The following is a 27,382-nucleotide window of genomic DNA, read 5'->3' as shown; positions in this document are numbered from 1 at the left end:
GTACTTTTGGCTTCTGAATTAGTAATACACATACAAGATTCAAAAGGCAAAAGGTAGAAAAGGATATGGTGCAGTGTGCCTTCTGCCCAATTTCTATCCTCAGAGGCAACATGCTGTACATATAAAAGCAAATGTACACATATACACACTCTATTTTTGTTAATGTTTTTATTTATTTTTGAGACAGAGAGAGACAGAGTGCGAGCAGGGGAGGGGCAGAGAGAGGGAGATACAGAATCCGAAGCAGGCTCCAGGCTCTGAGCTGTCAGCACAGAGCCCGACGCAGGGCTCAAACTCATGAACCGTGAGATCATGACCTGAGCCAAAGTTGGACGCTCAACCGGCTGAGCCACCCAGGTGCCCCACACTCTATTTTTTAAAGCTTTACTGAGATATAATTCATGTATCATAAAACTCATCCATTTAAAGTGCACAGTGAGGGGGCGCCTCGGTGGCTCAGTCGTTGAGCGTCAGACCTCGGCTCAGGTCATGATCTCACGGTCTGTGAGTTTGAGCCCCGCGTCGGGCTCTGTGCTGACAGCTCAGAGCCTGGAGCCTGTTTCGGATTCTGTGTCTCCCTCTCTCTCTGGCCCTCCCCTGTTCATGCTCTGTCTCTCTCTGTCTCAAAAATAAATAAACATTAAAAAAAAATTAAAAAAAATAAAATAAAATAAAATAAAATAAATAAATAAAGTGCACAGTGAGGGGCACCTGGCTGGCTCCATCAGTGAAGCATGTGACTCGTGATCTCCAGGTTGTAAGTTCAAGCCCCATGTTGGGTGCAGGGATGACTTAAAAATAAAATAGCGTACAATGACTTCTAATGTAGGTATAGAATTCTATAACCATCACGATAATCTGATTTCGGCAGATTTTTATCATCTCCCAAAATGTCCGTCAGTGGTTACTCCTCGTTCTCCCAAGTCATTCCCAACCCTTGGCCCAACCACTATGCTATTTGCCTATTCTGGACATCTCCTACAAGTGGGATCACAGGACCGTGCAATCTTTTGTGAGTGGCTTCTTTCACGTAGCCGAATGTTTTTCAGATCCTTCATGTTGTAGCATATGTTACTATTTCATTCTTTTTTATGACAGAACGGTATTACGTTGCATGGAAGAACCACGTTTTGTTTACCCATTCATTTGCTGGTGGACATTTGGGGTTGTTTCCACTTTGGGGCTAGTAAGGATGAAGCCGATATGAACATTTGTCGAAACGTGTGGATATACACGTTCATTCCTTTTGGGTGCGCACCTAGTGGCAGAATTGCTGCACCATATGGCAACTCTATGTTTAACGTTTTCGGAAACCGCCAAACCGTTTTCCAAAGCAACGGCACTAGTTTACGTTCCCGCCAGCAACGAACGAAGGTTCCAAGTTCCCCATATCCTTGCCAACACTTGTTACGGCCTGCCATTTTTTATAGCCACTCTACTGGTTGTGAAGTAGCATCACACCATGGTTTTGATTTGCATCTCCCTAACGACTCATGTCGAGCATCTTTTCATGTTCTTATTGGGCACTTTTACATCTTGTTTGGAGAAATGTCCATTCAAGTGCTTCGTCCATTTTTTTAAAAAATGTTTACTTATAAAAAATGATAAAAATAAAGATGTTTACTTATTTTTGAGAGAAAGAGCGATCGCAAGCAGGGAGGGGTAGAACGAGAGGGAGAGAGAGCATCCCAAGCAGGCTCCACATTCAGTGCAGAGCCCGACGTGGGGCTCGATCCCACACCTTGTGATTATGACCTATGCCGAAATCAAGAGTCACACTCTTAACCGAGTGAGTCATCAGGCACCCCAAGCCCTTTGCCCATTTTTTAATTGGGTTGTCTTATTATTGAGTTCTAAGAGTTCTTCACATATTCTGAAGATAAGTCCCTTAACAGACACATGATGTGCAATATTTTCTCCCAGTCTGTGGCGTTTTTTTGTATAGTGTCCTTTGAAGTACAAATGTTTTTAATTTTAATAAAGCCCAACCTGTCAATCTTCCATCACCTGTGCAACACCCTAACCTAAGATCACAATGATTTACTCCTGTGTTTCTGCCACAGTCTTGTTTTAGCTCTTCTGTTTTAGGTCTTTGATCTGTTTTTAACATTTGTGTTTTGTACACAAAACACAACCTCCATATTTTTACATAAAAAGTAGAACATCACACACACTGTTCTATATTTTGCCTTTATATTGGAGATTATTTCCCATCAGTACACAAAATGCTGTTTCACTTCTTTTTACAACTGTATACTAGAATATCTTTTGGATCTACCAGAAAATTTTAGTCAGTTTTCTATTGACAGATATTCAGGTCAATTCTAATTTTGCACAACCAATTTTGTAACACATTATGTCACACTTGTCTGACTCTATCTGCAGGATAAAACAGCACGTGCGACTATAACAGATACTAACTCATCTCTATAGAGACTTCACCAATATATCCCTTCTACCAACGAAGTCCGAGCATGCCAGTTTCTCCAACCCTCTAGCACTGTGGTGATACATTTTTTGATCTGTGAACATCTAACAGGTAGGAAGTTGCATCTACATTAAATTAATTAAAATTACATTTTTTTTTAAAGAGTAGACTTTTTAAAAAAAAATTTTTTTTAATGTTTATTTATTTTTGAGACAGAGAGAGACAGAGCATGAATGCGGGAGGGTCACAGAGAGGGAGACACAGAGTCAGAAGCAGGCTCCAGGCTCCAAGCTGTCAGCACAGAGCCCGACGCGGGGCCCGAACTCAAGGACCGTGAGATCACGACCTGAGCCGAAGTCAGACGCCCAATTGACTGAGCCACCCAGGCGCCCCTTAAAATTACATTTTAATTAACAATTATTTTAGTATGAATGAGGATGGGTGTCTTATGTTCAAAATTCCTTTTGGAGTGCAATCTGGTGCAGCCATCTGGAAAACAGTATGGAAGTTCCTCAAAAAACTAAAAACAGAACTACCCTACGACCCAGCAATTGCACTACTAGGCATTTATCCAAGGGATACAGGTGCGCTGTTTTGAAGGGGCACATGCACCCCCACGTTTAGAGCAGCACTATCAACAATAGTCAAAGTATGGAAAGAGCCCAAATGTCCATCAATGGATGAACGGATAAAGAAGATGTGGTATATATATACAATGGAGTATTACTCGGCAATCAGAAAGAATGAAATCTTGCCATTTGCAACTACGTGGATGGAACTGGAGGGTATTATGCTAAGTGAAATTAGTCAGAGAAAGACAAAAATCATATGACTTCACTCACATGAGGAGTTTAAGAGACAAAACAGGTGAACATAATGGAAGGGAAGCAAAGACAATATAAAAACAGGGAGGGGGACAAACCAGAAGAGACTCTTAAATACAGAGAACTGAGGGTTAGGGAGGGATTGTGGGAGGGGGGATGGGCTAAATGGGTAAGGGGCACTAAGGAATCTACTCCTGAAGTCATTGTTGTACTATATGCTAATTTGGATGTAAATTAAAAAAAATAAAAAATAAAACAAGTTAATAAAAATAAATAAAATTTAAAAATAAAGGAAAAAGATACACATAAAAAAAAAATTCCTTTTCTGTGACCTACCTGTTCATACTTTGCCAATATTTTTACTGGATTGTTGGTCTTTTTCTCATTGATTTGTAAGATGTACTTTATCAACAAAATTAGCCCTCAGTTGTTTTTTTTTTCATTTCTTTAATGTTTATTTTTTTTTGAGAGAGAAAGACACAGTGTGCGTGGGGGAGGGGCAGAGAGAGAGGAAGACACAGAATCCAAAGCGGGTTCCAGGCTCTGAGCTGTCAGCAAGAGCCTGACACAGAGCTTGAACTCATGGACTGAGAGATCATGACGAAGAGCCAAAGTCGGAAGGTTAATCGACTGAGCCACCCAGGCACCCCTATTAGCCCTCAGTTTTGATAGAAATTACAATTTTTTTTTCCTGGTTTGTCACTTGTCTTTTGACTTTGCTTAAGGGATTTTTTCCCCCACACAGAAATACTTTATATTTATGCAGTCAAACTTATCTATTCTTTTAGGGCTTCCAGGATTTGTGTCACACTCAACGGGTCTTCCCCTGCTGAAGATTAAAAACAAACAAACAGCAGAGTCCAGCTGGTTCAGTTGGAAGAACATGTGACTCTTGATCTTGGGATTGTGAGTTCCAGCCCCCCATTGGATGTAGAGATTACTTAAAAATAAAGTCTTTAAAAACAAATAAAACAAAAACATTCTCCATGTCTTCCTCTAGTACTTTATGATTCCATACTTTCAACGTAAACCTTCATGAACCTGTAACTTACTTCGGTGAAAGATAAGTAGAAAGGATCTGCTGAGTAAGAATATGCTTGAAGAATGTACCACACTCGCTTCTGACATAGGTATTAGGCTTTATTTAATACGGCCATGGATTCCTTGGCTTCCGCTATCTCCCCTTTATAATAATTCTTCATGTAAAGGAATGATTCTGAAGACTTAAGTATATGTAATCAAAACTTATTTAAATATCATTAGAGAAATTCTATGGTTTTTGGCAGCAACTTTTTGTTGTTTTCCAGTGTTTCTGACTGTAAGCATGGCAGAGTCCCCAATCTCCTCACAGAAAACACTGACAATAGCTAATTGCTAACAATATGGGATTCATCCTTTCAGACTTGTTTTCTGAATTGGTAGGATTCTTTTCTAGAGATGTTATTCAGAATATACTGGTATAGACTATTTTAGAGTTTACCTACTCCAACAATTTTCACTCAAATGTATCTGTAACTCTGATACGCCAGCTGCACCTCATTAAGAATTCCTCCAAAATAGGCGCCTCTGAGTGGCTCAGTTGGTGGAGCATGGGACTCTTGATCTAGGGGTTGTAAGTTCGAGCCTCACAGTGGGTAGAGATTACTTAAAAATAAAGTCTTAAGGGCTGCCTTAAAATAGGGGTACCTGGGTGGCTCAGTAGGTTAAGCGTCCAACTTCGGCTCAGGTCATGATCTCATGGTTCATGGGTTCAAGCCCCACATCAGGCTCTGTGCTGACAGCTTGGAGCCTGGAGCCTGCTTCAGATTCTGTGTCTCCCTCTCTCTCTGCTCTTCCCCCACTCACGTTCTGTCTCCCTCCCTCAAAAATAAACATTAAAATTTTTTATTAATAAAATTTTAATGGGCACCTGGATGGCTCAATTAAGCGTCCAACTCTTGATGTTGCCTCAGGTCATGATTTCACGGTTCATGAGTTCAAGTCCCACATAGGGCTCTGTGCAGATGATAACAGAGCCTGCTTGGGATCCTCTCTCTCCCTCTCTCTCTGCCCCTTCCCCACTCATTCTTTTTCTTTCAAAATAAAAAAACTGAAAAAAAATTATCAAAATCTTAAAAAAAAAAAAAAAAAGAGGGTTGTGTGGGTGGCTCAGTCAGCTAAGCATCTCACTCTTGATCTCAGCTCAGGTCTTGATCTTAGGGTTCTAACTTCAAGCCTTACATGAGGCAGTTTTGAGCTTACTTTAAAAAAAGGGGGAGGTGGTGGTGGTGCCGGGGTGGCGCAGTCAGTTAAGCGTCTGACTTCCACTCAGGTCATGATCTCACAGTTTGTGAGTTTGAGCCCCACATCGGACTCTGCGCTGACGGCTCAGAGCCTGGAGCCTACTTTGGATTCTGTGTCTCCCTCTCTCTCTGCCCCTCCCCCACTCATACTCTGTCTCTCTATCAAAAATAAACATTAAAAAGATTTTTAAAAAAGAGAGTTCCAGGGGAGCCTGGGTGGCTCAGTCGGTTAAGCGGCCGACTTCAGCTCGGGTCACGATCTCACGGTCCGTGAGTTCGAGCCTCACGTCGGGCTCTGTGCTGACAGCTCAGAGCCTGGAGCCTGCTCTGGATTCTGTGTCTTCCTCTCTCTCTGCCCCTCCCCTGCTCATGCTCTTTCTCTGTCTCAAAAATAAGTAAAAACATTAAAAAAAATAAAAATTAAAAAATTTAAAAAAAAAAGAGAATTCCTTTCAAAATACATCCTACTCCATCCTTTCTGATTTCACCACATTCACCCTCTTACTCTACCAAAGCCTAGATACGTAGTGCTAGTGTTTCATTAATTATTACAACACAGTTCTTTTTTAAAAAAAATTGTTTTTAAATGTTTATTTTGGAAGGGACAGCACAAGCAGGATAGGAGCAGAGAGAAAGACACAGAATCTGAAGCAGGTTCCAGGTTCTGAGATGTCAGCACAGAGCCCAGTGTGGGGCTCGAACTCAAGAACAGTGAGATCATGTCCTGAGCCAAAGTCAGAGGCCTAACCAACTGAGCCACGCAGGTGCGCCCCCCCCCTTGTTTTTTTTTTTTTTTTACCGATGATGGCTTTAAGGTTGTTGTTGTCTTTTTAATATTTATTTATTTTTGAGAGAGAGACAGAATGTGAGCAGGGGAGGGGCAGAAAGCTAGGGAGACACAGAATCTGAAGGAGGCTCCAAGCTCCGAGCTATATTAATACAGAGGCTAATGCGGGGCTCAAACTCACAAACTGAGATCATGACCTGAGCTGAAGTCGAATGTTTAACTGAGCCCCCCAGGCGCCCCTGTTACAACGTAGTTCTAACGGGCCAATTCAATGCTTGTTTGGCCACCTGTCCAGGCAATTCACCAAGTGTGCTGTTTTACTGGAGTCAGCCCTGGAGAGAGAAGAATGGAGATGATCTATGACTGAATTCTTCCAATCTTCAGTCTCGAACTTGGTAGCATAAGCCTTCATTTCTCAATGACACCACTACAGTTTTCTAGAAACTTCTGACTGTCCATTTATGATGCCCCCTTCAGTTTTTTTTATTCTCTTTTTTCCTTTTTAAAAAATTTTTTTAATGTTTATTTATTTTTGAGAGAGAGACAGAGAGAGAGTGCAAGCAGGGGAGAGGCAGAGAGAGAGAGAGGGAGACACAGAATCTGAAGCATGCAAGGCTTGAACTCACAAACCGCAAGATCATGACCTGAGCCACCCAGGCGCCCCTGCCCCCTTCAGTTTTTTATGCCTACTGGTAGAAAGGTTGGATAACTACTCTTTTGTTTTCTAAAATCAGGCCTAAGTGACTTGGGAGAATGTAGTGAAATTCTGTTATGTCTGAACCCAGTAGAAATACATTGTTTTTCAACACCGGTACAAAACACACCTTTTATTCATCCCATCCTTGCTCACCAATCTGATTTGAAAGGCATCCTTAAACACTTCTTTTAACTCACGCTGAGTGACTTTATCAGGCAAGTCCTTGATCAAAAGTGTTTTGGTATTTCGAGCTATGTAACACAAAAGCATATTTTCAGTCTGAGTTCAGATCTAATAAGCATCAAAAGTTCTACAAGGGAGGAAAAATACTTCTCCAAGAGTTAGGGGGTGTTAATAGCAATACATAGTCCTTCATTTAACAAATGTTTGAACACACATCTGGGTGAGGGCCTATGCTACATGGTACATGAAAATACAGGTTTCTACTCTTGGGAATGTGGCCTTGGAGGAAAAGGCTAGCAAACATACAGTCACATAATTACAAACTCTGATAAGTGCTAAGAAGGAAAAGTAAAAGGGAAATGAGAACATCTAGTAAAGACTTAACCTAGGGGCGCGTGGCTGGCTCAATCAGAAAAGCATGCAACTCTTGACCTCTGGGCCATGAGTTTAAGCCTCACATTGAGTGGAGAGATTACCGGAAAGGAAAGGAAAGGAAAGGAAAGGAAAGGAAAGGAAAGGAAAGGAAAGGAAAGGAAATCCCCCATACTCCCCCCCCCCCCCAAAAAAAAAAGACTTAATCTAGTCTGGAAGGGAAATTTTTTCTGATCTGAGGAAGTGACCTTTAAACTGAGATTCTATGGATGGGCTGCAGGTGGTCAGGGACTGAGTCCTACAGAGAACATTATGGCAGAGAAGGAAAGATACATAATGACAGAGAGCACTGTAGACAAAGGATGCTATGACAGGGAAGGTGAGCCAGGCAGCTAGAGCACACAGGGTGAGAGCAATGCAGATAAAGTTTGTGCTGTGGAAGCAGGTGACCTGGTGGTAACTAAGTACTTGTACACAATAAGAAAGAATCTGATACTACTAGTTCCTGACCCAGAGTCTTCTAGATACACAGTTATCTATAATGTTTACTTATTTTTGAGAGAGAGAGACAGAGTGTGAGTGGGGAAGGAGCAGAGAGAGGGAGACACAGAATCCAAAGCAGGCTCCTGGCTCTGAGCTGTCGGCACAGAGCCCGACGCGGGGCTCGAACTCACGAACCGTGAGATCATGACCTGAGCCGAAGTCGGCCGCTTAACCAACTGAGCCACCCAGGCGCCCCCACAGTTATCTATAAATAAATTACCTTGTTTACATACCTTTCTTTACTTCCTTTCCTTTTGGTTTTCTCAATTTAATTTCATTCCCAAGGACCTTTGTCTCACTAAGTTTCAAGGCTTTTCCCTGATCATTAGCAGATTTAAAATTCACATAACCAAATTTCCTACAGAGATGTAAAAGGGGAAAAAAACACCAAGTAAGATCAAGAGGCACATGACTTCTGGTTGGCTAGTCACACTGGATGTGAAAGTGGAAATCAGCACTGAGTCATTTACAATTTAAAACTAAGGCTCCACCAACCAGCAATAAGAATGCCAATAAAGTAACCAAAGGAGTGGTTCTCACCTATAGGCAAGTTTGACGATGTCTAGAGACATTCTGGCTGTCACAACTGGGGGAGTGCTTCTACTACTCAGTGGGGAGAATCCAGGCACACTGCTACAGAGCCTGCAATGAACTGGACAGTCCCCCACAAATTATCCGGCCCAAAATGTCAATAGTGCCAAAATGGAGAAAGCCTGTTCTGGATCAAGGGATGAAGTCAGTGCAAATTCACCTGCTGAAATCTTTTATTAGTTTTCTGTTTAGCAACTGACCAAATTTAACCAAAACCTATAGAAAATGAAGTTTAAAAGTAAGGTTTTGAATTTTTGTTTTAAGAAAAATCCATGTGCATTCGTGAATTAGAACAAAAATATCACTCCTAATGAGGAACGTATTAGCAAACGCAAGGGCTATTACAGAAAGATTTTTTTTTTAATGCAAAAAGGGTTCTTATTTATTGCAAATTACAAACAAAAAGTTAACAAAAACCGTAAGAGCGATGTGACAAAAGTTGTGGCGTAGGCTCTGGAGCCAGAGTGCTGGGTTCAACTCCAAGCTCTGCCACTTTCTAACTGTGTGATGTTGGGCACATTACTTAACTTCTCTGTGCCTAAATTTTCTTTGTGAAATGGGAAGAACAGCAATAATTACCACTGAGGATTGTCTTAACAGGTTCAATGAGTTAATAGAAATAAGGAACGAAGAACAGTGCCTGGAACAGTGAGTGCTCAATGAATGTTTACTATTATTATTATTTTTTTAATGTTTATTTATTTTTGAGAGAGAAAGAGACAGAGTGCAAGCGGGGAAAGTGCAGACAGGGAGACACAAAATCCGAAGCAGGCTCCAGGCTCTGAGCTGTCAGCACAGAGCCCGACACGGGGCTCGAACTCACAAACTGCGAGATCATGACCTGAGCAGAAGTCGGACGCTCAACTGACTGAGCCACCCAGGTGCCCCTGTTACTATTATTATTTTTTGTTTGTTTTTACCTAAGACAGTCTGAGTACTATAAAATATGCTCACACCCAGGAAATACGCTTCTGATGAAAAAGAAGTGAGAAAGATGAAATTCAACTTGGCAAAAAAAGCAGAAGTGATACAGAACCTATATTTGCCACCAAAGTGAGGGGGCTACGATTAAATGTGCAGCTTAGTTTAAAATAATTCTGGGCAGGGGCGCTTGGGTGGCCTAGTCCATTAAGTGCTGGACTCAGTTTTGGCTCAGGACGTGATCTCACAGTTCATGAGTTTGAGCCCCCTTCGGGCTCCAAGTTGACCGTGTGGAGCCTGTTGGGATTCTCTCTTTCTCCCTCTCTCTCTGCCCCTCCCTTGCTTGTGCTCTCTCAAAATAAATATATTTAAGAAATAATAAAGTAAAATAAAATAAAATAATCGTGGGCAAATAACATCACTCACTGTAGAAAATCATGGAAGTATGTTTCTGTAAAGACAAGGAGAATCTCGGGATTATTTTAACATTTCAATTGGAAAAATGGGATAGCAATTTAATATGATGGATTTTTTTAAATAAATTTTTTAAAATTTATATTTATGAGAGAGAGAGTACATGCATGTGAGTGAGGGAGGGGCAGAGAAAGAAAGGGACAGAGGATCTAAAGCGGGCTCTGTGCTAACAGCAGAGAGCCCCACATGGGAACTGAACTCACGAACCGTGAGATCTTGACCTGAATCCAAGTCAGATGCTTAACTGACTGAGCCACCCAGATGCCCCAATACAATGGATTTTCTAAGAGCCATGGAAAGATTTTAAATATAGTAGCCCCTCTTATCCGTGGTTGCAGTTATCCACAGTCAATTGTGTGGTCTGGAAGCAGACAATCCTCCTTCTGACCTAGCTTCAAAATGTCAACAGCACTCTAAAGCGAGGTCACAACGCCTATACCACGCACCTCACCCCATCTCATCACGGAGGCATTTTGTGATTTCACAGCATCACAAGAAAGAGGGTGTGCATAGCAGAGTAAAAATATTTTGAGAGACAAACCACATTCATGTAACTTTCATTATAGTATACTGTTACAATTGTTCTATTTTGTTGTATTGTTGTTCATCTCTTAGTGTGGTTAAGTTATAAATTCAACTTTATCACAGGTATGTTGTAAAAGAAAAAACATAGTATACGCAGGGTTCAGTACTATCTGTGGTGTCAGGCATCCACTGGGGATCTTAGAATGTTTTCCCCGCGGATATGAGACTACTGTACTCACTTTGAACTGCCAGAGACTGATGTGAAACCCCACTAAAGGGTGAACAGCAGGTAACAGAAGGATCTGATGAGACAGAAGTCTGGTAACCCACAATGAAACAGAAAAATACGGGAACTCATAATTTCTCCAGGGATAATAATGCTGGGCTGATCGATTTAACATTCTTCATCTATCAGTATTTACCTGGACATGCCAACTCTGACATCAACCACTGTGAGATCATTTTTAGCAAAAAACTCACTGAGACCAGTTTTTAGTTCAGCAGCGGTTTTGTTGAAATTCAGGTTTCCAACAGTCTGAAAGTTACAGGTGGTTCAACTGCCATACAAAAAGGTTAAGAAGAAAGAAAGAAAAAGAAAGAAAGAAAGAAAGAAAGAAAGAAAGAAAGAAAGAAAGAAAGAAAGAAAAGAACTCAAATAAACAGTTCAGTAACAATGATGCTAAAAGAAAACTCCGTTAAAGTTTCTGGCATATTGTAACGCCAAACTGCAATAAAAATCCCCTTGTTTATCACTTGGGCTTTCGCCTTGTCCACAAACATCATACCTACACTTAACCAATACGTAAGTCTCCATGTTTTGTCTTGTGCTTTAAAACACAACAAACAAGTTACCTTCCAATCTCTGTTTTTTGATTCCAGGGAAAGCCTTCTGTTTAGCCATCTCCTTCTTCCATTTATCAGGTGTTTTTTTGATAGGCTCTGTGGGCAAAAGCCAGAATACTATATTTTTAATGATCTGTCTGTACCACTAATGAGTAAACCGGAAGCTTTTACTCTAATCACAAATATCATACCTATGGTATGTCTACTCTTCACAAAACACATAGGTTAGGTCTGGTCAGAGTACTTGTGAAAGCATTTATAAACTAATCAGAAAGTTCTTCAAGTTGCTAAAAGAAATCCAACAGCCTCTGCCCAAGGGCTTCCCTTACAACCTGAATTCCTTGATACGGGCCACCCCTCTACTGAACTGATTTAGGTCATTCTGACCTTCCTCTTCCTCTTCTTCCTCACAGCCCTTTTCCTCAGTCACTGTCCCCAACCCCTACAGGAAGAGCTTTCTCCCTCTGACCCATGTAGAATACACATCTTCTTTTTCAGATTCTAAATGAAAACCTACCTAATCAATTAGACAGACTTATTAAGAATGAGAATAACAAATTGTTCTTTCAGAAAAACTTCCCGTAAATCTGGCTATAATACACAAACCAAAAAAAAAAAAAAAAAAAAAATTCACTGCCACTTTAACCTTTTATTTTGAAATAACTTTAAATGCATTCCCATTGTATTTTAATAAAAATATAATAATTACTTATTTGGAAGCAGTATCTTTTTTTTTAATTTTTAAGTAATCTCTACACCCAACATGGGGCTCAAACTCACAACCCTGAGATTCAGAGTCATATGTTCCACTGACTGAGCCAGCCAGGCACTCCTGGAAGCAATACAATTTAAAATGTTACATAGATTCCATCAAGACAAAAACAAAATCACTGAGAATTAAGTTTGGGGGACTATTAACGCGCGTGGCTCACGGCACCACGACAGAAACAATCAATGTATAATGTTCAGTGAAAACTGATTCTGGTCATGGGGACAGCAGAGGTCAAATGTCCACTGAGATTTCCTCCTCAATGAAGCCAGGCCTGAAAAATCAGCCAGGGATTGCCACGGCAACTTTCTGAAGGGGGGTATCTTGGCAGAACGCCTCTAACAGCAATGTGGAAGGACACAGGGCTGACCCTTGCTATCTTGTAGCCACTAGCCAGGACCGCCTCTGGAAGAGGACTCGTTACCTTTCTCATCTTGGCCCAACTCCATGTTCTTATCTTCTTCCTCCTCATCGTTTCCACTTCTCTTCTTGGCACTCCTCCTGTCTTTTGGCAATTTGGCCCATGTGGCTGTCTTCCTGTGTGGTGATGTTAGTTTCTCAGCAACCACGGGAGCCAGAGACGTTTTCCCCCCGACTTTATTTTCTGGAGCGGTAGTAACCTTCCCACCATTTTTCTGAGGGACGACAGCCTAGAGGAGAAGTAGCAACAATGAAAGCAGGTCCTCCCCCTGCCCAAGAGGTTACAGCCACATATACAGTCAGCAAGGGCAAGATTTGGTCAGGCACATATGTCAATGTCTATGTTGATCTGAGATGAACTTCTCAATGTGCAGTAAGAGAGCTCCCAGCGCCACCTGACGTGCTCGTCTTAAGAAAAAGGAAAAGAAAAACAAATTCCTAGACTTCACTTAGAGTTATCCAATCAGAATCTTTACAGGGAAGGAGCTAGTTTCTAGGAGTATCCAAGCTACTGCCCTAGGAAAATATGCCAAGTCAACTACTGTTTAGATGGTTCCACATGCCTTTAGAGTGCCAAATCTTTGCATACAAATATACATCAGAGTGAAGAGCCTCCCACAACGGACGACTAGAACATACCCGGGAATGAGAGCCAAGCCCCAAACATTGAGTCTCATGTTTTCTTTTTATTTTTTTTTCAACGTTTTTTATTTATTTTTGGGACAGAGAGAGACAGAGCATGAACGGGGGAGGGGCAGAGAGAGAGGGAGACACAGAACCGGAAACAGGCTCCAGGCTCCGAGCCATCAGCCCAGAGCCTGACGCGGGGCTCGAACTCACGGACCGCGAGATCGTGACCTGGCTGAAGTCGGACGCTTAACCGACTGCGCCACCCAGGCGCCCCGTCATGTTTTCTAATTATACCATCAATTCCCACCCCACGGCTACTAATAACTGGGCGTGGTATTATAAAATTAGATACCTAAAGATGACAATTTTAGTAAAGCACTGAATGCAGTTTCACCATACACAAAAGAACAAGATGGGCAATTAAGAGAAGCACTGTCTTTATCTTGCCAGTGCTACCTAGAACCGTGTCATAATACAGGGAAGGCATTACTGGTGTTACGGGCTGAACTATATCCCACTAAAATTCATATGTCAAAGTCCTAATCCCCAGCATCTAAACATATTACTGGGGGCGCCTGGGTGGCTCAGTCGGTTAAGCATCCGACTTTGGCTCAGGTCATGATCTCACGGTCTGTGGGTTCGAGTCCTGTGTTGGGCTCTATGCTGACAGCTCAGAGCCTGGAGCCTGCTTCAGATTCTGTGTCTCCCTCTCTCTCTGCCCCACCCCCACTCACGCTCTGTCTCTCAAAAATAAATAAATGTTAAAAAATTAAAAAAAAAAAAAGAGTATTACTGTATCTGGAGACAGGCCTTTAAAGAAGTAATTAAGTTAAAATGGGGTTGTTACACTGGCCCTAATCCAATATGACTGCTGTCCTTATAAGAGATTAGGCCACAGATGACAGACGAATGACTACGTGAATAAACACTGAGAAAGCAGACATTTACAAGCCAAGGAGAGAGGCTTCAGAAGACCAAACCTGCCAACAGCTTGATCTTCAACTTCCAGTTTTCAGAACTGTGAGCAAATAAACTTCTGCTGTTCAGCCACCCAGTCTGTGATATTTTATTAAGGCAACCCCAGCAAACTGGTGTGTATATATATATAGCCCTCAATCCACATCATAGGAAGAGATAAGTACATGTGATTAGCATTACTGATTATGAACACAATTTATAGGCAAGCAGATGAGGGGGACCAGTGCATCTGGCATGGTAATGATGTGGGATCAGGGAAGTTAGGTGAAAGAGATTAGGGTTTTATTTATTTATTTTTTTAATCTATTCATTTTTAGTAATCTCTATACCCAACGTGGAGCTTGAACTTACAACCCAGAGATCAAGAGTCACATGCTCTACTGAGCCAGCCAGGTGTCCCAAAGATGAGAGTTTTAATGAAATAATTTCAATGAGCCAGCTTTAGGTTCTGGTTACCTTAAAAGTTCATCTAATTGCAACAGTATTACTACATGCTGCACTAATCAAGGATTATAAGAACCACACTTTAATGACCAAGGGTGACCAGTGTGAACAGTCGAGAACCACATCACATGCTTATCAGCCTAAGAAAAATATTATGTGACTACTCCTGTTTTCCTCTAAGCTACCAGAGTCTGAGTTCCAAAGCAAAAGTTGCATTCACCAATGGGAATGCAAGTTGGTGCAGCCACTCTGGAAAACAGTATGGAGGTTCCTCAAAAAACTAAAAACAGAACTACCCTACGACCCAGCGATTGCACTACTAGGCATTTATCCACGGGATACAGGTGTGCTGTTTCGAAGGGACACATGCACCCCATGTTTATAGCAGCACTATCAACAATAGCCAAAGTATGGAAAGAACCCAAATGTCCATCGATGGATGAATGGATAAAGAAGATGTGGTATATATATACAATGGAGTATTACTCGGCAATCAAAAAGAATGAAATCTTGCCATTGGCAACCACGTGGATGGAACTAGAGGGTATTCTGCTAAGCGAAATTAGTCAGAGAAAGACAAAAATCATATGACTTCACTCACATGAGGACTTTAAAAGACAAAACAGATGAACATAAGGGAAGGGAAACAAAGATAATATAAAAACAGGGAGGGGGACAAACCAGAAGAGACTCATAAATATGGAGAACAAACTGAGGGTTACGGGAGGGGTTGAGGGAGGGAGGATGGGCTAAATGGGTAAGGGGCACTAAGGAATCTACTCCTGAAGTCATTGTTGCACTATATGCTAACTAAGTTGGATGTAAATTTTAAAAAACAAAAAATAAAATTAAAAAAATAATAAAATAAAATAAAAAGTTGCATTCACCAAGAACCTCTGGCTGATCGGTATGGAAAGCTAATGCAATGTATAGTGACCATCATAATACATTAGATGTTCTCTTAACTGTGTCTAACCATCATATAACATATCTATGGCTAGATTAAATGACAGTCTCAATTCCAAACAGGACTTACTAACTTGCCATCCATGAAATGCCAAGCATGTGTGGCTAGCAGGTTCCTCTATGGTACTCAAAATACACCCAGGCATTTCTGTTCCATACGGCTAAAGTATATCCTTAAAAAGCATCAATTGCGTTTGTTCCAAACCTGCAAGTGACCATCGTATTTGCAGTTTCAATTACATAACCAAATCATACAAACCAATCATGCAAAAAGTAAGTTACTAAATCTATGAAAACCAAGTTGAATGCTTTGGACATATTAGATAAAGCTTAAAAACCTGTAGTCAGGTTAGGTGTGGGTGAGCAGCCATAAAAGGATGGAAAAAATGGTAAATATGTAGGAGCATTCAAATCGCTTTACTAGTAGTCTTTCTGGTTTTCTTTGCTCTAAAGAAACAAACTTGGGGCACCTGGGTGGCTCAGTCAGTTAAACATCCGACTTTGGCTCAGGTCATTATCTCGAGGTTCGTGAGTTTGAGCCCCGCGTCAGGCTCTGTGCTGACAGCTCAGAGCCTGGAGCCTGCTTCAGATTCTGTGTCTCCCTCTCTCTCTGCCCCTTCCCTGCTCATGCTCTGTCTCTCTCTCTCTCAAAAATAAAATAAGCATTTAAAAAAAAATTTAATAAAAAAAAGAAACAAACTTCAGGGCGTCTGGGTGGCTCAGTCAGTTAAGTGTCTGACTCTTGATTTCAGCTCAGGTCATGATCTCACAGAGTTCAAGCTCCACATCCGGCTCTGTGCTGACAGTGCAGAGTCTGCTTGGGATTCTGTCTCCCTCTCCCTCTGTCTCTGCCCCTCCCCCACTCACGCTGTCTCTCAAAATAAATAAACTTAAAAAAAAAAAAAACCTTCAAATTACAGAAGATGCACTTATGGGTGTACTTTGTACAGGGAAGACAAATTATTCCAATGCTGAACCCAAAGTCAAAGACAAAACCTTAGTCCCACATCAAAGGATTGGTAAATGAATATATATTTAATGTTTTAAATTAAAATCAAACGGTATGTATGGATAATTTACTTTTGATTGATTAAAACAACTACTAGACTGAATAGGGCTGAGGAAAGTTTCTTTTATACAACTGGTTGCTCAAAGTGGACAATAAATGATTGTTGACTGCCTCTTACAACGAATGCTTGGGGGGAAGACAAAAAAAAAAAATGAGCTGGGAAGGGGTAAGGGCTTTGGATTCTGCAGAACCATGGATAATCCTGGCTGTGTCGCTTATTAGTTCTAAAACCATGGGCAAGTTAGTTAATGGCTACATCTGTTTTCCCATCTATAAAATGGGGCTGATGCCGCCTGCCTAATATGGTCACTTAATGCATTAAGCCCGAGCACAGTGGCTGCAGACATGAAACATTCACTATTCATTAGCTGTGTCCTCACTCATCCACCTCAGTTCTTTCAGGACTTAACTTAAACCCGTCCATATTCAAATGCTAATACAGAGGCTCCCAGCCAGAAGCAGAGAATGTAGTAGGGACCTAAACGTTTGTCAAAAGAATAAATATGGAAACAGAGATGTTTGGCGGGCAAACAAACTAAAGACATTTAATGGCATTTAATGGCAGTCTGACAAATCAAGAGATTTCCTTTCAAGCCAGTATTTCCAGGCAACCAATATCACTTTTCAAACAAAAAAAACACTTTTGCATTCCCCCGAAACAAACCTCACGTCTCACAACGTATCATTATTCTTTTTACAGGACGCGGGTAGTTGACTCCATAAGATTCTGTTTGGAATTTCTGCATCCATGCTCATGGGAGTGGTCTGTAATTTTTTTTTCTAAAAGTGACTGTCAGATTTTAGCACTGAGTCTAGAGGGTGGGCTTGTGAAACTAGTCAGAAAGTGTTCAGGATACCACTTTTGGGATTAAACAAGGCAGTTTAACTGTTTTACTCTGGATTCTGACAGTAGGAAGTCATTATGCCACGTGCTGTATATATAATTACCTCATCTCTACTTCCATCGTCTGACATCTCATCTTCCCCATATTCTATGTCCTTTGGAAAAAAACTCATTTTCTTCAGTTCATCTTGCTTTTTTTCCTGCTTACAATGGACAAGATTATTAGGCTCATCACAGGGCCTTTGACATTCCATGCTAGGTACCTTTTGCCTCTAGTATCTGCAATAAGTTTCAATTTGCAATAAATTCTATTTGTAAGAATTCTACTTGTAATAAATTTAGGCCTTATCCTAAAGTTAGTTATATTTGGAATATTTTGCTCACACTGGGGAGTAACAAAATATATCGAAAAAGATAATTTTTGGTAAATGTCTGTAGGTCAGATGTCCCATACCGTGATTTCTGCCAAAACCTAGAAATGGTAACTCCTCAAGGTATTAGGCAAGCTTCCAAGAATTCCTCCCTTTCCCTCTCATCGGCTCCCTTCACCACGCGTTTTCAAATAATTTCGATGTTTTTAAAAATTAATTCCACTACCAACTGCTCAAATGAAAGCACACCGGGCCAAAATAAAGCCCCCATACAGGTCAAAAATCAGTACCTACAGTTCAAATGTCTTTACCTTTCCAGACTGAGAACTCAGTGTTAAGTAGAGCAGCGTCCATCTCTACCTCCGTCCAAATTTACAACACAAATGAGGAGTCTCGCACCAGAACCTAGAGCCGCCACTTGTCAAGTTAACCCGCACAGTCTGGTCCCTCCTTTACAGGCGACTGCGGGGGTGCGGCCCCGCCCACCCAGGGCCCAGCGAGCCACCGCGCACTGCAGAGCCGAACAGGAAGCCCCTGGCGCCAGCAGACCCGGAGCGCCCTCCCAGCGGCCGCCCTGGACTCTAAACCCGTGCTGAACGCTCTCCGGAAGGAGACGGAGCCCTCGTGCCTCCGCGTCGGCCAATCAGAGCCCGCACAGTCTCTGGGCCAATCCGAGACGCGGGCCCCAGGAGGAGACTGAGAGCGCGAGCCTGGGGGCGGGGTCTCGAGCCAGGGCCACTAATGCTGCGCCTGCGCACAGAGCGGACATCTTGGTTGGTTTTCGTCGGTTTTCGTGGGCGGTTCAGGTTGGCCGAGTAGAAGGTGCAAGTCCTGTTAGGTTTGGGGACCTGGCGGGTGGTCCCACGTCCCGGTACACCCTTGTCGGTGGGTCCGGAGAAAGTGAATGGCAGTCATAAAAGCAGCCACTCGTTGCCCGCTCGTGAGCAAGGGTAGATAGGTTCCAGGCGCTCAGTTAACCCGGTGAGGCCGCCACCTGCTCGTAGCCGAGAGGGAGGCGCAGGGCATCAGAGGCTGCGACCCGACAGGAGGGATTGGCGGACGGTCTCTCGACCCCGGGCACCGCCGCCACGCCGCCAGTGACGTTGGTGATGGCTCTAGCCCAAATCATCAATACCTGTTTTGTGCCCGGCATAGTTGCTTTTCACACATTTTATCATGGACTTCTCGAAACACACTTGTGATTTAGGTGTTGTTAATAAAATACCATATCATTTGAAATAATGCCTATCTGTAAAAGTGAAAGATGTGATGACGCTAAGTAAAAAGCATTCTTATTAAAATCAGGAATAAGAGGGGTGCCTGGGTAGCTCAGTCCGTGCAGCATGAGTCTCTTGATCTTGGGGGTTGTGACTTTCAACACCACATGTGGTAGAGAGTTCACTTAAAATTTTGTTTTAAATCAGTAATAAGAGACATATTAATAAAAGACAAAAATGGACAAAGGATACGAAAAGCAATTTTCAGAAGACGTTTAAGTAGCACAAAAGAGTGTGAAACCGTGCTCGACCATACAACTGTCAGGAAAATACAATTTAATAAGATACCATTTGTATCCGTCAGATTAACAGAATTTAAAACCTCAAACAGTATTTTGGACAGTATTTTAGGATTGTGGGAAACTGGCAAATTGCTACTGTAGGGAAGAAAATACATTTTTTTTTTTTTTTTTTTTTTTTTTTTTTGCTCTATCCTCCTAAATTCTGGGTTGGGGGACAAAAGAGGTAAACAAGAGAAAAGCATGTAAGTTTCTTCATCATAAGTTTTATGTAACACTGGAGCCTTCAAAAGGAAGACCTGAAGAAGTGGTTAAGCCTGAGTGTTTTATGCTGTTTGATGAAGAGTGGAGACTTGTGGGAACACAGAATGGGACAAAGGAGTATGAGCTCAGTGTGGGAAACCAGAGAAAACAGCAAGGCCTGTTGGTTCATATTCCTCATGGTGTCTTGGAGAAAAGGGTGCTCCTTTCCTCCGCATACAGGGAGGGTACCCTTTGCCTCAGAGTCCTCTCTGCACCTGCTTTGTTCAAATTCATTTAGCTTAAAATATTCAATATGCCAAGGTGCCATACTTCGGGATAGTGTGCCCTGAACCCCCTCATTACAGTCACTCACAGAGAACTTTGTCAATTTCCAATCAAGGTAAAAATTCTCATTCCTTATATTTAATAATTCCACTTATAGGTATCTAAATAATAAAGAAGCAGTCACACTGATAGACGTGAATTTTTTAAAATATTTCTTAATGTTTATTTTTAAGAGAGAGCACAAGAAGGGGAAAAGCAGAGAGGGAGACAGGATCCGAAGCAGGCTCTGTGCTGTGCTGTCAGCAGAGAGCCCGGTGTGTGGCTTGAACTCATGAACTGTGAGATCATGACCTGAGCCGAAGTCGGACACTCAACTGACTGAGCCTCCCAGGTGCCCCCATAATAAAATTCTTTTTAAGTTTGCAATAAAGATTTCACACATTAGGGAACCTGGGTGGCTCAGTCGGTTAAGCGTCCCAACTTTGGCTCATGTCGTGATCTTGAGGTTTGTGAGTTCAAACCCTGCATCGGGCTCTGTGCTGATAGCTCAGAGCCTGGAGCCTGCTTCAGATTCTGTGTCTCCCTCTCTCTCTGCCCCATCCCCACTCATGCTCTGTCTCTCTCTGTCTTAAAAATAAATAAAACTTTAAAAAAAATTTTAATAAATAAACATTAAAGAAAAAAGGATTTTATTATGAACATTTCCAAACATACATTAAATAGAATAAAAAATGAATCCACTTTTACCCATCACCCAGGTTCAAAATTTCAATATTTTTGCCAAATTTTTTGCAACTATTCCCTGCCTTACTTTCCCCCCTCTTCCCTTCATTTTTTTTTACTTGAGTATTTTAATGTGAATCCTAGGCATCCTATCATTCTACCTATAAACACTTTATTATGTACATTAACATGATATTGGCTTGATACCAGTTAATAGCTAGTCTGTGTTCAATTTTCTGTCTCCAAAATGCCTTCTTACTGTTGGTTTGCTTGAATTAAGATTCAAAAGTTTCTACGCATTCCATTTGGTTGTTATTGTCTCAAATCATTTAAAATCTTTAATAGAAAACCTCTTTTAAATGCTATCTATTTATTGAAGAAACCAAGTCATTTGTCCTATAGAATTTGACCTCATTCTGGATTTGGATGACACCTTTAAGGTATCTTTTTTTTCTTTAATGTTTATTTTTGAGAGCGAGCACTTGAGAAAGTGGGGAAGTGGCAGAGAGAGGGGAACACAGGATCTGAAGCAGGCTCTGCGTTGTCAGTGCGAAGCCTAATGTGGGACTCAAACTCAATGAACCATGAGATCATGGCCTGAGTCAAAACCGGATGCTCAACCGACTGAGCCACCCAGGCGCCCCTCTTCATGGTATCTTGAACATATTCGTCCAACCTCAGTGTTCTTTTAAACTGGTAGTTAGATCTGGAGGCTCTGTTACATTAAGGCTCAGGGTTTTTTGCAGAAGACTTCATGGTTGGTGGCGTGTAATTCTCTTGCCTTCCTCTAGGAGGCACTTAGGGTCTGGTTGTCCCACTTTAGTGAAGTTAAAATCGATCAGACTGTTCCGGGTGTTGTCAGCTTCATCACCCATTGTAACCATTAATCTTCTACCTGATGGTTCTAGGCAGTTTGTTTTGAAAAGCAAATGATTGAAAACAATCTATTATTCATTATGGGGGGAGGGGATATGTGTGGGGACATGATAGGAATCAAATTGCCAAGAGCCTAACAGTGGTTTATGTAGGTGTTGGGAACAGAAGTATCATTTTCATTCTGTATACTTCATTGTTTAAAATTGACTGAAATAGAAACAAAAGAAATCCTGCCTATGCATGTCTAATGAGGTAAACCAGCCAGGGAAAACGACTGGCAGAAAGATTCCAAATCCAAATTCCAGGAAGGGCAGCCAGGGAAGTGCGCAGAGTGAAAGCCATGAATGTGGAGCGCAGTCTGCTTTGCTGTGTTTTTGCCTCCCGGTGTCCCTTCCTCCTTCTGACAGCCTGCATTCCCTCTAGGGTCCCTCCCTTCCTCCCCTGGATTCAGTTTTGGTGGAATTGTCATAAGAGAAGTTCCGCCTCTCCTGGCCAAAGCTCAGAGTCCAGTCAGTCTCCTTCTCCCCCGCCTTTGAGTCTTGAGCAGCATCACTTCCTCCTGGACGCCTTCCCTCCACTGAGGCAGGTGCCCCCTTCGGTGCCGCCCCGAGTTCCAGCTGTCAGAGCACTTCTAGGCCAGTAGGTTTGTATGCCCCGTCCTACCCCCGTACAATGGCTGGCACGTGGTGCTAGCTGAATGACTGATGCCCACATTGCTTTCATGCTGCTGGAGACACTTGAATAATAGATAAAAAGATCCCGCTCCTCTTATAGATGTTCCAGAGAATGTGGTAGCAGCTTCCGGGCCTTCCAGTCTAGCCCCAGCCTGTGGCCACTTCTCCTGAGCCAGGGGACTCTTCCCCAGCCAGGTACAGCCTTCCATGAATCCCTCACCTGGGGGCTATCTACTGTCAGCACAGAGCCTGCTTTGGATCCTCGGCGCCCCCACCCCCCACCCCTCCCCAGCTTGTTTTCCTCATGCTAGCTCTCTCTCTCTCTTTCAAAACTAAACATTAAAAAAAAAAAAAAAAGAATTGGTATGAATCCCTCACCTGGGCCTTGGGCCTCTGTTCCTAAACAGCCCCCTAGTTGTCCTTCCCTGCCCTGTGCAGAAGCTTGAAAGAGGGTGAAAGGGGACTGCATTAAAGGAGGTCACACAAAGGGACATTTACCTGAGAGGGTAACTACCATCCTCACACTAAACCTTGTAGATTTAGGAACCTGGACACTGTTTGGAAGGATGCTGTCTTCTTAGCCTGTGAGTTCTCTTATTTGTGTGCAGGCAGGTTGCACATTCTTTGTTCAGAAATATCAATACCTTTCAGTCCAGTCTGACTTTGGCCTAAGGCCATTCTGACTTTTAAGGCTAATTAGCTGCTAAGCCGAGATTCAAACCCAGGGGGCCTGACTCCAGAGGCCTTGCTCACCACCTCTGTACCCTACTGCTTTGTCGCACTCAGGTTCTTTTCTTGTGCTGAAGAGGTTTAGGCTGTTAGAAAAATGTACATATGTTTCTAGGATCAAATGCCTTAAATCTGTCCTCGTCTTTTCTTGCCTTGAAAAAAAAAAAAAAAGCTAGTTTTAAAAACAGTGAGAGAGAATGATGATTAAGAAGTATTACTGTAGTTTGGGCTTTTAACAAACAGTGATAGTATCTGCTCATCTTAGAAACGTATAAAGATAACCACTAGTAGAACAAACAGAATGCGTCATCTTCAAACCAGTGAACGGATGCACGTGTTAAGGTTCTTCGTTGCAAAAAACAGCCAACGACTCTGGCCGACTCAAGAAGAAAAGGAATTTATTGAAAGGCTCCCAGTAGCTCACAACAGCAACAGGAAGGCCAGGACAGCTGGCAGAGCGAAAAGGGCAGAAACCAAGGAGCCTGGGTGACGGGAGCTCCAGGAACCAGCCCGGACGGGATGCTGCTGTTGGCACTGTGGGCCTGGACACATCTGCCCCTGTTGTCACGGGTCTTAGGATCACTTGCTCCAGACAGGAGTCCCATGTCAGATCAGCCAAGCTGCCTGAGGGCGAGTCATGGGCCACTTGGTGATGTCAGCGGTAGAGTGTCCGGAACCCTTCCAGTGTCTGCAGTGGGAGCCTGGGTTTGGTCTCTTGACGAGGGTCATACTCTGAGGGACTCCTGGCCCACACACACACCAGGAATGCGGTAAATATGCCAGGAAGCTCCCAAAAGGCAGCTCCTCTCTACAAGGAAGTCCTGGGACAAAGAAAACTTGGTGGATCCATTAGAAGGGAACATGGGGAAGGAAGAGTCTGAGAAGTATACAACACGAGGTGGGTCCCCACACGTCAGGACTGATTTGGAAATACCATCTGACTATGTAGCAATAGATGTGAAGTGCCGTGTCCTTCACATTTTCTTTCTTTTTTTTTTTTTTCTTAGTTTATTTATTTATTTTGAGAGCGTATGCAGGAGGGGCAGAGAGAGAGTCCCAAGCACTGTGGAGCCTGATGCGGGGCTCGAACTCACCAACCATGAGATCATGGCCTGAACCAAAATCCAGAGTTGAACACTTAACTGACTGAGCCACCAGGCGGCCCCTGTCCTTTACATTTTCTGAATAGATACTTAAAAGAAGGAAGAGTGGGAAAATGCAGCTTTGTTTGTTGAGACTAGTCTTGGGACTGTGAATTCCCAGAGAAAATAAACCTTCTGAGAAGGATGATTCCAGCATGTTCACCTTGGCGCTTAGAGATTCTGGCATAGAAGGTTGTGTGTGACCTGGCAGAGAAGGACCATGGGATGTAGGACACATCCGAAGGGAGATGAAGATGGGAAGAAGCTGATGAAGTGGAGGAAAGCAGAGCAGTCGAGAACGAGGAAGGCTGGCTGAGGTAGAAGAATAAATCTATCATAGGGGAAGAGCAGGAAGGAGGCTGTCATGGTCAAGAGTTCCCCCTTCCAGAAATGGAAAAACTCCTGGAGGTCCTGGGAGGGAGGAGGTCACCAAGGAACCAAGAGGCGGGGTGGAGGAGAGGTCTCCAGAGCTGAAGGAAAGATCGGGAACTGAAACAGGGCAGCAGTGGAACATCCATGTGGACTTCGATGCCTCCCAGGATAATGGCAAGAGTGGAATAGATGGAGGGGTGCCTGGGTGGCTCGGTCGGTTAAGCGTCCGACTTCGGCTCACGTCATGATCTGAAGGTTTGTGAGTTTGAGCCCCGCATCGGGCTCTCTGCTGTCAGCACACAGCCACTTCAGATCCCCTGTCCCCCTCTTTCTCTGGCCTTCCCCCTCATGCATGTGCACTCTCTCTTTTTTAAAAAAGGAGTGGAGTAGATAGGAAGTGGAGAGAGCCCCAGCTCTTGAACACAGAGGAGGAGAGATGTGGGTGACCGTAGCCAGGAGGGGGAGGTGGCTCGAGCCCCAGAAACCCCAGACACTTAAGAAGAGTTGGGGACCCCTGGCCTGGGAGTAGCCCCGGGCGCTCCGGGGAACGCTGCCCCACCCTGACCGGTGCAGAAGGGCCTGCCGCAGGGGACTCACTGCCGGGGAGTGGGATCCTGCTGGCTGGCCTTTCCACCTCCATCCCTTTTGCTCCAGGGCAGAGCCCAGAGTGGTTTTTTTCCACTTTCCATGGTAACTGGTGACCTGTGACAAATGGGACCCAGCCACTGACACGTTGGGGAGACACTTGAGAGACAGGCATCGAGTTTACACTAAGGGGAGCCATGCCTTCTGATAAGTCACATCTCCACCTTCCCCAGTCAGCCCAGAACTGCTCTGCAGCAAACCTCCCATAACCGCACACTGACCCAAGCTCCTCGGGACCATAGGTCATCTCTGACAGTCGCTTGAGAGAGGTCCCTGGGAGCCCACGGTTAGTCTTTGGGAACCGCAGGCTCCAGCCTGGAGTCCGGGGCCTGGCTGCTGCCCCCGGCCAGCCCGGAGCCCCGGGAGCTCACTTCAGAGGCGACCTTCTGTGCTGCTTCTTTTCACAAGCCCCTCTCTCTGAAGGCCCCCGTCTGTCTTCCACACAGTGGTTACCTCGGGAGAGTAAAGCTATGGGTGGTCTCTAACTTTCCTCTTTTCCTTTAGACTTAATCCTTCCTCCCTTCCTCCCTTCTCTCTTCCTCCCTTCCTTCCTGTGCTGAGAGAGAATGTGAGCAGAGGAGGGGCAGAGGGAGAGGGAGAGGGACAGAGAGAATCCCAAGCAGGCTCTACACCCAGTGTTGAGCCCGACGCAGGGCTCCATCTCACGACTTGACCCAAAATCAAGACTCGGGTGATTAACTGACTGAGCCACCCAGGCACCCCTACCCTTAATCCTTTCTTTAAAAAAAAAAAAAAATTGTGGCAAAATACACATAACATAAAATTTACCATCTTAACCATTTAAGGGTGCAGTTCAGTATTAAGTACGGTCACACTGTTGGGCAACCAATCTCCAGAACGTTCTCATCTTGCAAAACTGAAACCCTGTACCCGTTAAACAACTCCCCGTTTCCCCCTCCTGCCGGCCCCAGCAAAGATGGTCTTTAATTACTTAAAATTCATTCATTTTTGCTTATTTGTACTTTCCAATTTTTCTACCAAGAGCATTCGAAATTTTTATAATTGAATTTCAAAACCTCCAGAACATTGTGCACAACCCTGTACAATCTCTCCACGTCACGGGGAGAACCTGGGCAAACAGACCTGCGTCACGCCGCCTTCTTCACTCTGGGCACCTGCAGCACCCACCAGGGAGGCTGGGAGTCCTCCCACAGCAGTCCTGTCTCAGGAAGGGGATGGGGTCCACAGACTTGTAACAGGTCAAGTTCCAGAAACCGAGTGGGTCCTGACTGAGCACGGCGCCAGCCCCCAAGCATTTGGGATGGGGCTCGTTTCAGGACTTACATACTTACCCCTGGTCGCTCTTCCCTCACTGAGCCCCAGGCAAAACTGTCCTCACGGTCACTCCTTGCCCTTGGTTGGCCCATGTGTCTTACCTCCGGAATCCTCTGGTCAGCCAGGCCCGGGTTCTGCCCACCTCAGGCCCCCCAACCAGCCCACGTGGAGGCGAGGACTGAGGCAGTCAGGGGCCTCGCTCACACGCTGGCCCTCAGTTGCTGTCAAGCAAAGAACATGCCTAGGGTGGCTCTCAGTGCAGTGGCAGGGGCGGGGGGTGGGGGGCGGCGCGGACAGGGAGGTCAGGGAGGGAGTAGGAGCTGGAGGGTGGTGAGGAAATACAGAGTAATTTCTGCCTTGTCGATCCTGGGTCTTCCATCAGTTTTGTTACAAGCAGTGACTTAAGCACACGCACCAAAAAACTGCGGCTAAAGTCAAAGTGTGACACTGTACAATGTCAGGGCCCCTCTTATTTTGCAAACAAGGGACCAAGGCTTGGAAAGGTGATGTCACGCTGCAAGGTGGTGGCAGCAGGGCTGAGACCAGAACCAGGTCCCCCGGATCCCCGGCACCCCTGCCACCCAGCGACTCCACCAGGGGGAGATCCAGAGCAGAACGAGCTGACCGGGGGCCACGGAGGGCCAGGCTGGAGAGGGCCCTGGGTACAGACCAAGAGCTGAGAGGGCCGGAACGGGCCGGAACCTGCAGAATCTCAACGAGAAGTGGGAAGGAAAGGTGGGACCCAATGAAAACATTTCAGAAAATGGGAGTGAGGGGTGGGAGGGAGGGGAGAGTGGGTGATGGGTACTGAGGAGGGCACCTTTTGGGATGAGCACTGGGTGTTGTATGGAAACCAATTTGACAATAAACTTCATATATTGAAAAAAAATAAACAATTAAAATTAAAATAAAAAAAAATG

At 43.8% G+C, this 27,382-nt stretch overlaps 1 protein-coding gene across 7 annotated transcripts in view; it reads right to left on the bottom strand.

The window, feature by feature from the left end:
* Positions 1 to 18,518, bottom strand: part of LOC109264917 (general transcription factor II-I repeat domain-containing protein 2-like) — a 30,970-nt gene extending 12,452 nt beyond the window's left edge. Inside the window, exons 1-5 of one of the 7 annotated variants that reach the window (XM_053903739.1) lie at positions 18,273 to 18,518; positions 17,695 to 17,790; positions 12,664 to 12,889; positions 11,480 to 11,566; positions 7,146 to 7,269 (exon numbers count right to left, since the gene is read on the bottom strand). In XM_053903739.1, coding sequence (XP_053759714.1) covers positions 7,146 to 7,269; positions 11,480 to 11,566; positions 12,664 to 12,889; positions 17,695 to 17,763 — 506 coding nt within the window. In that variant the 5' untranslated portion in view covers positions 17,764 to 17,790; positions 18,273 to 18,518. Of the gene's footprint in view, positions 1 to 7,145; positions 7,270 to 11,479; positions 11,567 to 12,663; positions 12,890 to 17,694; positions 17,794 to 18,255 lie in introns of all 7 variants that reach the window. The other 6 variants (XM_053903742.1, XM_053903733.1, XM_053903732.1 and 3 more) reach the window with 6 other exon arrangements.
* Between the last annotated feature and the right edge of the window lie 8,864 nt (positions 18,519 to 27,382).

The sequence above is a fragment of the Panthera pardus genome, unplaced genomic scaffold (assembly GCF_024362965.1).
Source record: "Panthera pardus isolate Hobbes unplaced genomic scaffold, ASM2436296v1 HiC_scaffold_10, whole genome shotgun sequence".
Classification (NCBI taxonomy): Eukaryota; Metazoa; Chordata; class Mammalia; order Carnivora; family Felidae; genus Panthera; species Panthera pardus.
Note: the sequence above shows the minus strand (reverse complement) of the source record. Positions and strands in the feature narration are given on the sequence as shown.